Source organism: Hemitrygon akajei, chromosome 26, assembly GCF_048418815.1.
Source record: "Hemitrygon akajei chromosome 26, sHemAka1.3, whole genome shotgun sequence".
Classification (NCBI taxonomy): domain Eukaryota; kingdom Metazoa; phylum Chordata; class Chondrichthyes; order Myliobatiformes; family Dasyatidae; genus Hemitrygon; species Hemitrygon akajei.
In genome coordinates, this window is record NC_133149.1 from 48134348 (window position 1) to 48148762 (window position 14415).

A 14415-nucleotide genomic window follows, 5' to 3' on the forward strand; every position below is an offset into this window, starting at 1 on the left:
TCCTGCAACTCAGAACTACATGCTCTACTGACTCCTCTTCCTGACATTCCTCACATAGTCCTGTCTGGTGTTTCCCTATCAATTTCAGTGTTTGGTTTAGTGCACAGTGCCCCAGCCTTAACCTAGTCCACACAATTTCCTCTCTTCTGTATCTACTTCCTACCCTAGTACCTGCAACACTTTTTTGTATTTGATATAAATGCCTCCCTTTCCCATCTTTCTTGCCACATTTGGTTATTTTTTTCCCCAGATTTAACACTTAACCTCTGCTTTACTAATACTAATGTGCATTTCTATATTTTCTTTCTTTATTGCCCTCTTTGCCAACTCATCCACCCTTTCATTGCCCTTCACCCCTACATGAGCTGGAACCCATAGAAATTTAACCTGACCTCCCTGATTTGCAACTCTTGTGACTGACTGAAGGACTTCATGAAGTACATCTTGCCGGCTGTTTGAGGGAGAAGACCTTAAACTTGCTAGTACTGAAGAGGAATCTGAGCATATCAACGCTTTGACTAGTTCTTGCATTTGTACAGAGCCCTGGTGAGACCACACCTGGAGTATTGTGTACAGTTTTGGTCTCCAGGGTTAAGGAAGGACATCCTGGCTGTAGAGGAAGTGCAGCGTAGATTCACGAGGTTAATTCCTGGGATGTCTGGACTGTCTTACACAGAGAGGTTAGAGAGACTGGGCTTGTACACGCTGGAATTAAGGAGATTGAGAGGGGATCTGATTGAAACATATAAGATTATTAAGGGATTGGACAAGATAGAGGCAGGAAATATGTTCCAGATGCTGGGAGAGTCCAGTACCAGAGGGCATGGTTTGAGAATAAGGGGTAGGTCATTTAGGACAGAGTTAAGGAAAAACTTCTTCTCCCAGAGAGTTGTGGGGGTCTGGAATGCACTGCCTCGGAAGGTAGTGGAGGCCAATTCTCTGGATGCTTTCAAGAAGGAGCTAGATAGGTATCTTATGGATAGGGGAATCAAGGGATATGAGGACAAGGCAGGAACCGGGTATTGATAGTAATTGATCAGCCATGATCTCAAAATGGCGGTGCAGGCTCGAGGGGCCGAATGGTCTACTTCTGCACCTATTGTCTATTTAGTTTTCTCCACCCAACGCAACGCAACCAACACTGCCATCATCTCCACTGTATAAACCGCTAACTTATCAGATGTTCTTCTGCTGATTGCAATTGCTTTTGCTGGTATAGCCACCCCAAACCCTGTCACTCCTGTCTCAGGTTCCTTAGCACCATCTGTATAGACCTGAGTATAATCACTATACATTTCCATCACATGACAGTTAAATGCACTTACCAAATCAGTTTTATACTTTCCTTTCCTTTTTACCTCTAACAAATGCCAGTCTACGTCAGGCCATACCAGCTTCCATGGAGCTACAACCGGATAAACTACTGAAGGACTCTGCCCATCACCTCTCATGATTCTGCCTTCTTCTACTACCCATAGTGCTTTCCCTTTACATTCCTTCTTCACCTCTCCGGCCTATCGCCTCCCTGCCTCCCCTCGATCTTTCCTCTGATTGGTTTTTCACCTGCACCCTCCCCCTCCCCCCACCTTCTTTACAGGGCCCCCGCCCCCTCCCTCTTCAGTCCTGACGAAGGGTCTCGGCCCGAAACGTTGGCCGCTCATTTCAATGGATGCTGCCCGACCTGCTGAGTTCATCCAGCCTGTTTGTACGTGTTGATTTGACCACAGCATCTGCAGTGTACATTGTGTTTAGGTTCCATCTGCCTTCTCGATAACCTGTTGGGACCCGCAACCCGGCCTTCACACACAATCACTCCCAATTCCCTCCGCACAACAGCCGCGCTGCAAACTTTCACCGCTTAAGTAATGAACTGACCCAGTTCCCCTTCCAAAGTGGATAATCTCACACTTGTCAATGCCGTACCCTCCCTCGCCCACTCGCTTAACCGATCTGTACCCCTCTGCAGGTGCTCCAGCTACACAACTCTGCACAATTTGCATTTCCACTTCGTGTCATCAGCAGACCTGGGCACACGATACCTGGTGCACCCTTTCTACTTGTGAACGGATATTTTCAACAATACCAACGCCGCTGGCTCTCTGCTGACCCAGAGAAACACCCACTTAACCCAACTCCCTGCCTTCTACTGGTCAACCAATCCTCTATCCATGCTAATACTTTACCCGCAACTCCAGGTAACCATATCTTATGGGTGTGTTTATTTTCACACACAGCACCTTAATCTAATACCTTCTGGAAATCCATCAGTCACCTGTCCCCCTATATCCTTAGAGAACTCCAGGAAGTTCATCAAACACGTATGGCCCTTCATAAATCCCTGCCGTGTCTGACTGACAGAACCACTTCTGACCAAATGCCTCGCTGTCCCCACCTCTTTCGGCATCCTGGGATGTACCTCGTCCAACCGTTTTAATGCCGTGGGCCAAAACCATTAAGCAAGGGACCCGTGGGCTCCAGGTTGGCGACCCCTCCTTTAGATCCACTCGTCTGCTCAACGTTACCTCTTCAGTCGACATTGATTGTTCTCACCTCCCATCACATCTATCGCATGTTAGATGTGCCCTCCGCCACGAAGACCGACACAAGATAATCGTTCCAGGCCTTAGCCTGATGTTAATTCCCCAAGGCACTTACAGTCACTTTAGTCCCCCTTTGTCGCTCTATAAATGATACAGGATCGGGGGATACAAGATCCATGATACATTGAAAGTGGCGTCACAGGTCATAATGAGAGCTTCTGGCACACCGGCCTTCAGAAATCAAAGTACTGAGTACAGGAGATGGGATGTGATGTTGAAGTTGTACGAGATGTTGGTGGGGCCTCGCTGGGAGTACTGTCTGCAGTTTTGGTCACATACCTAGTGGAAGGACGCAAATAAAGTTGAAAGGGCACAGAGAAAATTTACAAGGGTGGTGCTGGGTCTGGAGGACCCGAGTTATAAGGAAAGACTGAACAGGTTAGGACTTCACTTCTTGGAACGTAGAAGATTGAGAGGTGATTTGATAGAGGTATGCAAAATTATGAGAGGTAAACGCAAACCAGGCTTTTTCCAGAGATTGGGTGGGACGAGAACCAGATATTGTGGGTTAAGGTGGATACTTCGCTGATCCCAAAGCAAATTACAATGTCGCAGTAGCATTACAAGTAAAAGAGATATACAAATATTAGAAGTAAGAAACAGTTTTAAAAAAAAGTTAGCTCAAGCAGTCTAACAGGAGGGGGTCATCACTTCCTCAGCCATTTTGATTCACTATAGAGCCTAATGGCCGAGGGTAAGAATTTGGAGCAGTGCAGCTGTCTCAGTCTGCTACTAAAAACGCTCCTCTGTTCAGCCACGCAGAGGGTGGGAAACATTGCCCAGAATCGCCAGGATTTTCCGGAGGGTCCTCTGTTCCACCACGGCCTCCAGTGTGTCCGGTTTGACTCCCACAACAGAGCCAGACTTTCCAATCAGTTTATCGAGCCTGTCGGCATCACCCCGTGTCGATGCCATTGCTCCAGCTCACCATGGATGGAAGATTGTCCTGGTGACGACAGACCGGTAGAACGTGTGAGGGAGAGGCCTGCACACTCCAAAGGACCTCAGTCTCCTCGGGAAGTGGAGGTGACTCTGGCCCTTCTTGTACACAGCCTCTGTGTTGGTGCTCCACTCAAGTCTGTCGTCCAGGTCCCCCCACCACCCCCAGGAACTTGTAAGTCCTCACCACATCCACGTCCTCATCGTCAATAGTAACAGGGAGCAGTGCGGGCTTAGTCTTACTAAAGTCCATCACCATCTCCTTTGTCTTACTGATGTTGAGCTGCAGATGATTCAGCTTGCACCGTTTGATGAAGTCCTCCACCAGGGCCCTGCCTTCATCCTCCCATTATACACCCAACTACTGCCGAGAATTTCTGCAGATGACACGACTCAGTGTTGTATCTGAAGCCCTAGGTGTACAGGATAAACCGCAAGGGAGTCAATGAAGCCCCCCTGTGGCCATGTCTGACACACAGCTCTGAAGCTGCACAAACTGTGGTCCGTTATCCAGGATACAATGGAAGCGTAAACCTGCAATAAACGGAGCTTCTCCCCCAGGAATGAGGGCTGTACGCACTCGAGAAGTTAAAAAAACATGATCCTCAGTGCTGCCCTGCTCATCCAAATGGGAGTAGGCTCTGTCGAGAGGTAGACGAGTCCGACGTGCCCCCGGTAGGCAAACTGCAGGGGATCGAGATCCGGCCTGACCAGGGGTCAGAGGCGAGCCGGGACCAGCCTCTCTAGGGTCTTTGTGACGCGTGAGGTCAGGGCCGCAGGACGGTAGTCATTCAAGGCCCCTCGTGGGTACTGGGACCACACGTGATGCTTCCCCACACAGGCGGGACCCATTCCTTCCAGGCCGAGAATCAAGACTGAAAATGCGCTGGAGGACTCAGCAGCCCCTCTCAGGACCCTGGGGTTCACGCCACCCCGACTTTCCCCAGAACCCTTCTCACCTGCTCGGTACTGAAAGGCGAAAAGCGAAGGGGAACATGAGAGGGAACCATCTCACTCAGAGGGTGGCGAGAGTGTGGAACGAGAGCTGCCCGCGAGCTCGATTTCAACGTTTGAGGAGTTTGGATGGGCACATGGGTGGCAGGGGTACACAGGGTTATGGTCCCGCTGCAGGTCGAGGGGAGTAGGCTGCATTAATGGCTCAACACAGACTAGATGGGCCAAAGGGCCCGATTGTATGCTGTGCTTTTCTATGACTCTATGAAAACTTGTACCGTCTCTTTTTATATTTTTGAGCTAGCTCTCTTCCACAGTCTGTCTTCCCTTTGCTTATTACATCTTAGTGGCTCTGGGCTGCTTTTTCAAAGTCTTCTTGGTTTTCCAGTGGGCGAGTCTGCATTCACGAGCTGTCAGTTTGACGCAATGCTATTAGCTGGTCGAAGTTATTTACAATCAGACCAGTTCAACTAGGAATGACTTTCCAATAAAATGAGGCTGCCCGTGTTTACATTACAGAGTGAATTCAGCAGGAAATCTAGCAGAAATCTGCATGTGCAAATGAGAGTACTGACACGACGTTTGTACCTGACCCATAATAGTGTTCACCAAATAGGTCAGGGTCAGACTCCAACAAAATGGAAACAAGCCCCTGTGGCCAAAAAAGACCCGTGGCCGCTGAGACTCCCCTTCTATGCCCACATCCCTCTCAAACAAGACAAGTATCAAGCAGGTGGTAAGAGTGAAGGAATTGGAAGGAACTGCATAGCCACAACCTAAGCGAGGAGAAGAACCAGCTGTCAGCGGTGGGACATTGTATCAGGAAGTGCAGGAGACAGCAGAGGAAAGTCTGAGGCGAGAACCAGAGAAGCCTTCATGGTAGATGTCGAGATCAGAGAGCATGTTTTATATGGAGAGATTCACCGGGGTGATGTCGGGATCAGAGAGCATGTTTTATATGGAGAGATTCACCGGGGTGATGTCGGGATCAGAGAGCATGTTTTATATGGAGAGATTCACCTGGGTGATGTCGGGATCAGAGAGCATGTTTTATATGGAGATTCACCGGGGTGATGTCGGGATCAGAGAGCATGTTTTATATGGAGATTCACCAGGGTGATGTCGGGATCAGAGAGCATGTTTTATATGGAGAGATTCACCGGGGTGATGTCGGGATCAGAGAGCATGTTTTATATGGAGATTCACCGGGGTGATGTTGGGATCAGAGAGCATGTTTTATATGGAGATTCACCGGGGTGATGTCGGGATCAGAGAGCATGTTTTATATGGAGATTCACCGGGGTGATGTCGGGATCAGAGAGCATGTTTTATATGGAGATTCACCGGGGTGATGTCGGGATCAGAGAGCATGTTTTATATGGAGATTCACCGGGGTGATGTCGGGATCAGAGAGCATGTTTTATATGGAGATTCACCGGGGTGATGTCGGGATCAGAGAGCATGTTTTATATGGAGATTCACCGGGGTGATGTCGGGATCAGAGAGCATGTTTTATATGGAGATTCACCGGGGTGATGTCGGGATCAGAGAGCATGTTTTATATGGAGAGATTCACCGGGGTGATGTCGGGATCAGAGAGCATGTTTTATATGGAGATTCACCGGGGTGATGTCGGGATCAGAGAGCATGTTTTATATGGAGAGATTCACCGGGGTGATGTCGGGATCAGAGAGCATGTTTTATATGGAGAGATTCACTGGGGTGATGTCGGGATCAGAGAGCATGTTTTATATGGAGAGATTCACCGGGGTGATGTCGGGATCAGAGAGCATGTTTTATATGGAGAGATTCACCGGGGTGATGTCGGGATCAGAGAGCATGTTTTATATGGAGATTCACCGGGGGTGATGTCGGGATCAGAGAGCATGTTTTATATGGAGATTCACCGGGGGTGATGTCGGGATCAGAGAGCATGTTTTATATGGAGAGATTCACCGGGGTGATGTCGGGATCAGAGAGCATGTTTTATATGGAGAGATTCACCGGGGTGATGTCGGGATCAGAGAGTATGTTTTATATGGAGATTCACCGGGGTGATGTCGGGATCAGAGAGCATGTTTTATATGGAGATTCACCGGGGTGATGTCGGGATCAGAGAGCATGTTTTATATGGAGAGATTCACCGGGGTGATGTCGGGATCAGAGAGCATGTTTTATATGGAGAGATTCACCGGGGTGATGTCGGGATCAGAGAGCATGCTTTATATGGAGAGATTCACCGGGGTGATGTCGGGATCAGAGAGCATGTTTTATATGGAGAGATTCACCGGGGTGATGTCGGGATCAGAGAGCATGTTTTATATGGAGATTCACCGGGGTGATGTCGGGATCAGAGAGCATGTTTTATATGGAGATTCACCGGGGTGATGTCGGGATCAGAGAGCATGTTTTATATGGAGATTCACCGGGGTGATGTCGGGATCAGAGAGCATGTTTTATATGGAGAGATTCACCGGGGTGATGTCGGGATCAGAGAGCATGTTTTATATGGAGATTCACCGGGGTGATGTCGGGATCAGAGAGCATGTTTTATATGGAGAGATTCACCGGGGTGATGTCGGGATCAGAGAGCATGTTTTATATGGAGAGATTCACTGGGGTGATGTCGGGATCAGAGAGCATGTTTTATATGGAGAGATTCACCGGGGTGATGTCGGGATCAGAGAGCATGTTTTATATGGAGAGATTCACCGGGGTGATGTCGGGATCAGAGAGCATGTTTTATATGGAGATTCACCGGGGGTGATGTCGGGATCAGAGAGCATGTTTTATATGGAGATTCACCGGGGGTGATGTCGGGATCAGAGAGCATGTTTTATATGGAGAGATTCACCGGGGTGATGTCGGGATCAGAGAGCATGTTTTATATGGAGAGATTCACCGGGGTGATGTCGGGATCAGAGAGTATGTTTTATATGGAGATTCACCGGGGTGATGTCGGGATCAGAGAGCATGTTTTATATGGAGATTCACCGGGGTGATGTCGGGATCAGAGAGCATGTTTTATATGGAGAGATTCACCGGGGTGATGTCGGGATCAGAGAGCATGTTTTATATGGAGAGATTCACCGGGGTGATGTCGGGATCAGAGAGCATGCTTTATATGGAGAGATTCACCGGGGTGATGTCGGGATCAGAGAGCATGTTTTATATGGAGAGATTCACCGGGGTGATGTCGGGATCAGAGAGCATGTTTTATATGGAGATTCACCGGGGTGATGTCGGGATCAGAGAGCATGTTTTATATGGAGATTCACCGGGGTGATGTCGGGATCAGAGAGCATGTTTTATATGGAGAGATTCACCGGGGTGATGTCGGGATCAGAGAGCATGTTTTATATGGAGAGATTCACCAGGGTGATGTCGGGATCAGAGAGCATGTTTTATATGGAGAGATTCACCGGGGTGATGTCGGGATCAGAGAGCATGTTTTATATGGAGATTCACCGGGGTGATGTCGGGATCAGAGAGCATGTTTTATATGGAGAGATTCACCGGGGTGATGTCGGGATCAGAGAGCATGTTGTATTAGGGAAGGTTGGCCAATCTTGTGCTGTTTACTCTGGAACAGCGGTTGCTGTCGGAAGACCTGACAGAAATTACGAGAGACATAGATAAGAGTGGACAGCCAGTATCTTTCTCCTGATGTTGAAATTTCTAACAGCTGGACCGTGCACTTAAATTAATTATATGTCTTATTTTAAAGCATATAGTGGTGAGTGCCTGGAGCGTGCTGGGCTGGTGGAGACAGATACGCAGGGCATTCACGAAGCTTTCAAGCATGCTGATGTGCAGGATATGGGCATTGTATATTAGCTCAGTTGGGTATTGGATTACTAATGAACGAGTATGGCTTAGGAGCTGAGGGACTTTAACGATAAGATGGAGATGAGGACAGTCAGACGTTAGTTCAACCTAATTTCTTCTCTTGATCTCTACTAACAATGTTCCTTCTAATTTGTAATCAGTGCACACAAAAATCTTCTGCTGTGTTATTTTTTTTTGCACAGTGACATGTGCGCCTGAATAATTTCTTCAATAAAAACATAGAAAACCTACAGCACAATACAGGCCCTTCAGCCCACAAAGCTGTGCCGAACATGTACTTACTTTAGAAATTACCTCAGGTTACCTACAGCCCTCTATTTTTCTAGCCAGGAGTCTCTTGAAAGACCCTATCGTATCCGCCTCCACCACTGTCGCCGGCAGCCCATTCCACGCACTCACCACTCCAAGTAAAAAACCTACCCCTGACATCTCCTCTGTAGCTACTTCTAAGCACCTTAAAACTGTGCCCTCTCGTGTTAGCCACTTCAGCTCTGGGGAAAAGCCTCTGACTATCCCCACGATCAATGCCTCTCGTCATCCTGTACACCTCTCATCCTCCGTCGCTCCAAGGAGAAAAGGCCGGGTTCACTCCAGCTATTCTCATAAGGCACGCTCCCCAATCCAGGCAACATCCTTGTAAATCTCCTCTGCACCCTTTGTATGGTTTCCACGTCCTTCCTGTACTGAGGCGACCAGAACTGAGCACAGTACTCCGAGTGGGGTCTGACCCAGCGTCCTATACAGCTGCAACATTACCCCTCGGCTCCTAAACTCAATCCCACCACTGATGAAGACCAATGCACCGTACGCCTTCTTAACCAGCGTAGTCAACGTCTATGGAAAAGAACGCGGTCGACGTTTCGGGCCAAAACCCCTTCGGCAGTCTCAGCCTGGAATGTGGACCGTGCTCTTTTCCATAGACGCTGCCTGGCCTGGGGGGGGGGGTTGTGCGTGGGTGTAGCACAGATTCCCAGCATCCGCAGATCTTCCAGAGGAAACACTGCCTACTGACGGTAAACTGTCCACAAGCTTTAGGCGAAGACAGGTTGGAAGTGGATTACACACCGTTGAACAACCCTGATCCTTACGGCGCAGCAGCCAGGGCGACCCTATTACAGCTCGGGGCGTTTCGGGGTTAAATTCCGGCGCCATTTGCAAAGGAGTCTCTGCGGGTTCTCCCCGTGGAACGTGTGGGGCTTCCACAGTCCGAAGCTGTACCAGGTAGGTTAATCGGTCATTAGGTCAGGGTTCATCGGGTCTGTCGGGGCTCTGAAACAGGAAGGACATACTCCGTGCTGTATCGCCGAGATGTACCGATTTTCTACCCCGCTGTGGAAACACACTGCAGGTGGATTCGGCAATTTCAGGGCACACCAAATCGGAAGCACCAGCTGACTAACCGGACGACACACAGGGAAAAAAAAACCCAGTCGGGTGTCAAGTACAGAGATGGGAGGAAAATTCAAGGCCGCGTCAGCGAACTCCCGGCAGAGTGACCGGCTAGGACCCTAAACAGGAATGAACGAACGCCGGATAACGGTGTTCAAACTGTACAGGCCGACAACCATCCGGTTCTGGCCACTGGGAGCCAGCCGGCCAGCTCTCAGCTCACGCCTCAGGGGTCATTGATATGCGCTACCCATCATCTTAAAATATCACCCGCATCGATTAGAAAGGCTGGCTCTGTCACAGGAGTCAAGCTGGACACTCTGGAGAATGTGCTAGAACAAAGGACCCGACAGGAAGCCCTGACACACACAGGACTATTCTGACCGGCTTTCCGTTTCTTTCCAGGGAGCAGTTTTGAAAGGTCGCCTTACAATGCAGTAACGAATCGGCCTCGACGGGTCGGATGGCCGTAACTCCGCTCCTCCTCACCCATAACGGACTGGAATGCAGAGTACAGACGCGCAAAACGAACAGGGCTCACACTTTGTTTTGAATCTCTGAAGGTGGTGAGTGTTTGAAACAATTGTGGATATTTCAGCTTTACGCTGGCAAGCCTATGGGGTGGCGTGCTGGGGCAATGGCATCAACAGGGGTGAGGGCAGAGTTTAGCTAAAATGGCGCTAAACGACTCCTTTGCTTGCGTCTTTGGAAACAGCTCTATTTCCATCTTTAATATCTCTATTTTTCCCTTTCAGGGTTCTTTTGAAGACCCTGACCCGGAGTAGCACGCTGTCAAATTACCGGGTGAACGGGTAGTCTTTGGGGTGCTGCAAGTCTGTGTCTTTGCTGTTGCTTCGCTGCACGCTCCAGTGCTGGGTGGGGGGTGGTTTTTGCTGGTGGGGGGACGGGGAATTGTTGACTTGCTACTGCATACACGAGGGGGGAGCTGGGGGGGGCTTTGGGGTTCTAACATTTAACTGTCATTCATTCTTTGGGGGCACTCCTCTGTTTCCAGGGATGGTTGCGAAGAAAAAGTATTTCGGGATGTATATTGTATACATTTCTCTGACATTAAATGTACCTTTGAAACCTTTGATGCCAACAGGCTCGATAAACTGACTGGAAAGTCTGGCTCTGTTATAGGAGTAAAACTGGACACACTGGAGGCCGTGGTGGAACAAAGGACCCTCCGGAAAATCCTGGCAATTCCTGACGATGTTTCCCACCCTCTGCGTGCCACCTTGGCCGAACAGAGGGAGCACTTTCAGTAACAGACTGAGACAACTGCGCTGCTCCAAAAGAGCGATAAATGAGGTCATTCTGACCCTCGGCTGTTTCTATAATGTTAACCTATAGCCGGGGGTGGGGGTGGGGAGGAGGAGTGATGACCCTCCCCTCCTGTTAGACTGTTTGAGGTAACTTATTTTTTTTATTCTTTCTACTTCTCCTCTAATATCTGAACATCTGTGCGCTTGTAATGCTACTGTGACACTGTAATTTCTTTTGGGATCAGTAAAGTATCTGTCTACAGTAGCAAGGTGGTGACAGGATAGCTCCATAAATTACCGGCCCGTCCTGACCTGCGGTATCAAGGCATCTCAGGTGGTGACGAGGGGGCGTACAGGAGCGAGGCATACCAGCCAGTCGAGTGGTGCTGCAGCCACCACCTCAGTGAAACCAAAGATCCGATTGCGGACCTCAGAAAGGGTAAGACAAGGGAACGCAAACTGAGGGATCAGCAGTGGAGAGTTCCTGGGAGTCTGAGGATCTCTCCCGGGCCCCATATACCGATGCAGCTATATTTCACTCGGAGTTTGAGGAGATTTGGAATATCACCTAAAACACTCGCAAATCTCTACACATGTACTATGGAGAGCATTCTGACTCACTGCATCACCACCTGGTATTGGGGGGGGGGGATTGCTACTGCACAGGATTGAAGTAAGCTGCAGAAATGTAAAATCAGTCAGCTCCATCATGGGTGTACCAGCCTCAGTAGCATCCAAGGCATCTTCAGGGAGCGGTGCCTCAGAAAGGCAGCGTCCATCATTAAGGACCCCCATCACCCAGGACTGGCTCCCTTCTCATTGCTACCGTCAGGAAGGACGTACAGAAGCCTGAAGTCACTGATTCAGCGACAGCTTCTTTCCCTCCGCCATCCAATTTCTGAACTGACACTGAAAAGAAGAACACTGCCTCGCTACTTTTTTTTAAAATATGCTTTTTTGCACTACTTAATTTACATTTACATTTTTTCTGTACTGTCGTGATTCACTGCAGCCACGCTAGCAGATTTCACAGCGTGCCGGTGATACTAAACCCGATTCTGATGAGGAAAATGCCGAAAGATTACAGGATGACGGCGCTCAATCGCGTCAACAGCAGATGGCATCAAGAGGCAAGGATGCTGTTTGCGAACCGAACGAGAGGGCATCGAAGATTTCTACCAGGATACCATCTGGTTAGAAGGCTTGTGCGTTAAGGAGGCTGGACAAACGTGGGCCGTTGTCCTGGACCGAGATCTCAGACCTCTCCCGGCTCCAAGTGTTCCTATCACCACCGAGATTACTCTGGCTTGAACCTCGACATCCTCTCTATCTGCTCTTTCAAGCCGGTATTTCTCCAGCTTCTCATACTCTTTCTTCCTGAGGTCACTGTCATTTGGGATTGCCAAATCTCTACTGCTTTCTCCTGTCCCTTGTCCGGTATTACTATGTCTGGTTGGTCGGCCAGAACCTGCTTATCAGTCTGTATTTGGAGGTCCCACAGGATCTTAGCTCCGTCACTCTCCGCTACCTTCTCGGGTGTTTCCCATTTGGACTGGGGAGCGTCTGATCCACGCTCAGCGCAGATGTTCCTGCAGCTTGGTTGTACCGTTCAGTGTACGCAGTCCCTGCCTGCACATTGCCCCTGCTACAAGGTGCTGGACGGCTTCAGCACATCCCTTGCGCAGTCCGCACCCTTGGGTCTCGTCTGGCGTGACAAGACTCCTGCTCTATGGCCCTTGTGCTCAGCGCCTGTTCTTGTGCCGTCACGATACATAACGTACACACATTGCAACTTAGAGGTTTATTGTGTATTGCAATGCGTGTTTTCTCATTCATTTAAGGGTTGTGGGTGTCGTCAGCTGAGCCGGCATTTATCCCTAGTTGCCCCTTGAGAAGGTGGTGATGAGCTGCCTTCTTGAACCACTTCAGTCCCTGAGTTGTGGGGACACCCACAGTGCTGTCCCAATTACCCAATTTCCCTCGGGATCAATAAAGTATGTCTGTCTGTCTGTCAGGGAGGGAATTCCGTGATTCTGACCTGGCGACAATGAAGGAACGGCGATATGTTTCCAAGTCAGGGTGGTGAGTGACTGGGAGGGGGATTTCCAAGTGGGGGTGTTCCCGGGGATCGGCTGTTCCCGTCCTTCTAGACGGTGGTGGCCCTGGGGTCTGGGAGGGGCTGCCTGAGGAACTTTGGTGTGTTGTCACAGTGCACCTCGTAGACAGTACACACTGCGGCAACTGTCTGTCGATGGTGGGGGGGGGGGTCGGATGCTTCTGGAAGGGGTAACGATCAAGGGGGCTGTCTTGTACTGGATGGTGTCGAGCTTTCTGGGTGTTGATGGAGCTGCACTCATTCAGGCGAGGGGCGAGTCTTCCATCACACTCCTGACCTGAGGGGGGGAGTGGGGGTGTGTGTGTGTCTGTGATATATACACACATACATATGATTGTGTGTGTCATATATACACATACATAGAAATTTATATATATACACACACATATGTATATACACACGTGTACATTAATACATTGCAATGCAATTTATGTATTGCTATACACATAACCACACTGCAATTTATTTTTATGTAGTTATATTTACACACACACACACACATACTATCATTTATAGTTTTTGATATTTATGTTGCAGTCCACTGCAGCCGCAGAACGTCGTATTTCATACCAGGCAGTGATATTAAACCTGTCCCTGGCTCTGACCCACCCTCACACCACGGCCCGGAGGATATTCCTCCCTCTCCCTCGGCCTCCGGGAACCCAGCCCGGGCCCCGGCTCGGCCTCACATACCGGGCTCCCGGAGGATATTCCTCCCTCCTTCTCCCTCCCTCCCTTCCTCGGCCTCCGGGAACCCGCCCTGGGCCCCGGCTCGGCCTCACATACCCGGGCCCCCGGCGGCCCGGACGGGCCGAGAGCGCAGAAGCCCGCCGCAACCCCGCCCAGAAGCGGCCGCCGGCCGCCGGCAGCCTCCCGGCCCCCCGGCCGCCGCCGCCGCCGCTCACCTGCACGTCCTCGTTGCGCAGCTCGTCGATCAAGACGGCGATCGGGTACAGGGAGTCATCGCCGTCCGCCACCTCTGCCGCCGCCATCTTGCCCACTTCCTGCCCGCCCGGCGCACGAACGGGGCCGCCCGCGGCTCGCGGCAGGAGCGGAAGCCGCCTCAGCCAATCCGCGCCGTCCTGGCGCCGCGGCCACACTGGAGCGCCGCCATGTTTGCTACTGGCATTCGGTGGGCTTTGGGGATGGCGGGCGGGAGGGAGGGCCGGACAAAGGCCGGGATTGCATTCGGTCTGAATGACTTTGGGAGTTTAAATGAACCGCTTCTTTCTACGTGCGGAGTTTCTCAGGGCCGATGAGTGCCTTCTGCTCCCTCTCCGAGGTGACCAGTGATGGGGAG

At 50.3% G+C, this 14415-nt stretch overlaps 1 protein-coding gene across 1 annotated transcript in view; it reads right to left on the reverse strand.

Moving 5' to 3' along the window:
• The window catches only part of LOC140716969 (serine/threonine-protein phosphatase 2A 65 kDa regulatory subunit A beta isoform-like), an 83394-nt gene extending 69233 nt beyond the window's left edge, over positions 1-14161 (reverse strand). The window contains 1 exon segment of the mRNA XM_073030167.1: positions 14021-14161. Coding sequence (XP_072886268.1) covers positions 14021-14107 — 87 coding nt within the window. The 5' untranslated portion in view covers positions 14108-14161.
• Positions 14162-14415: the final 254 nt, after the last annotated feature.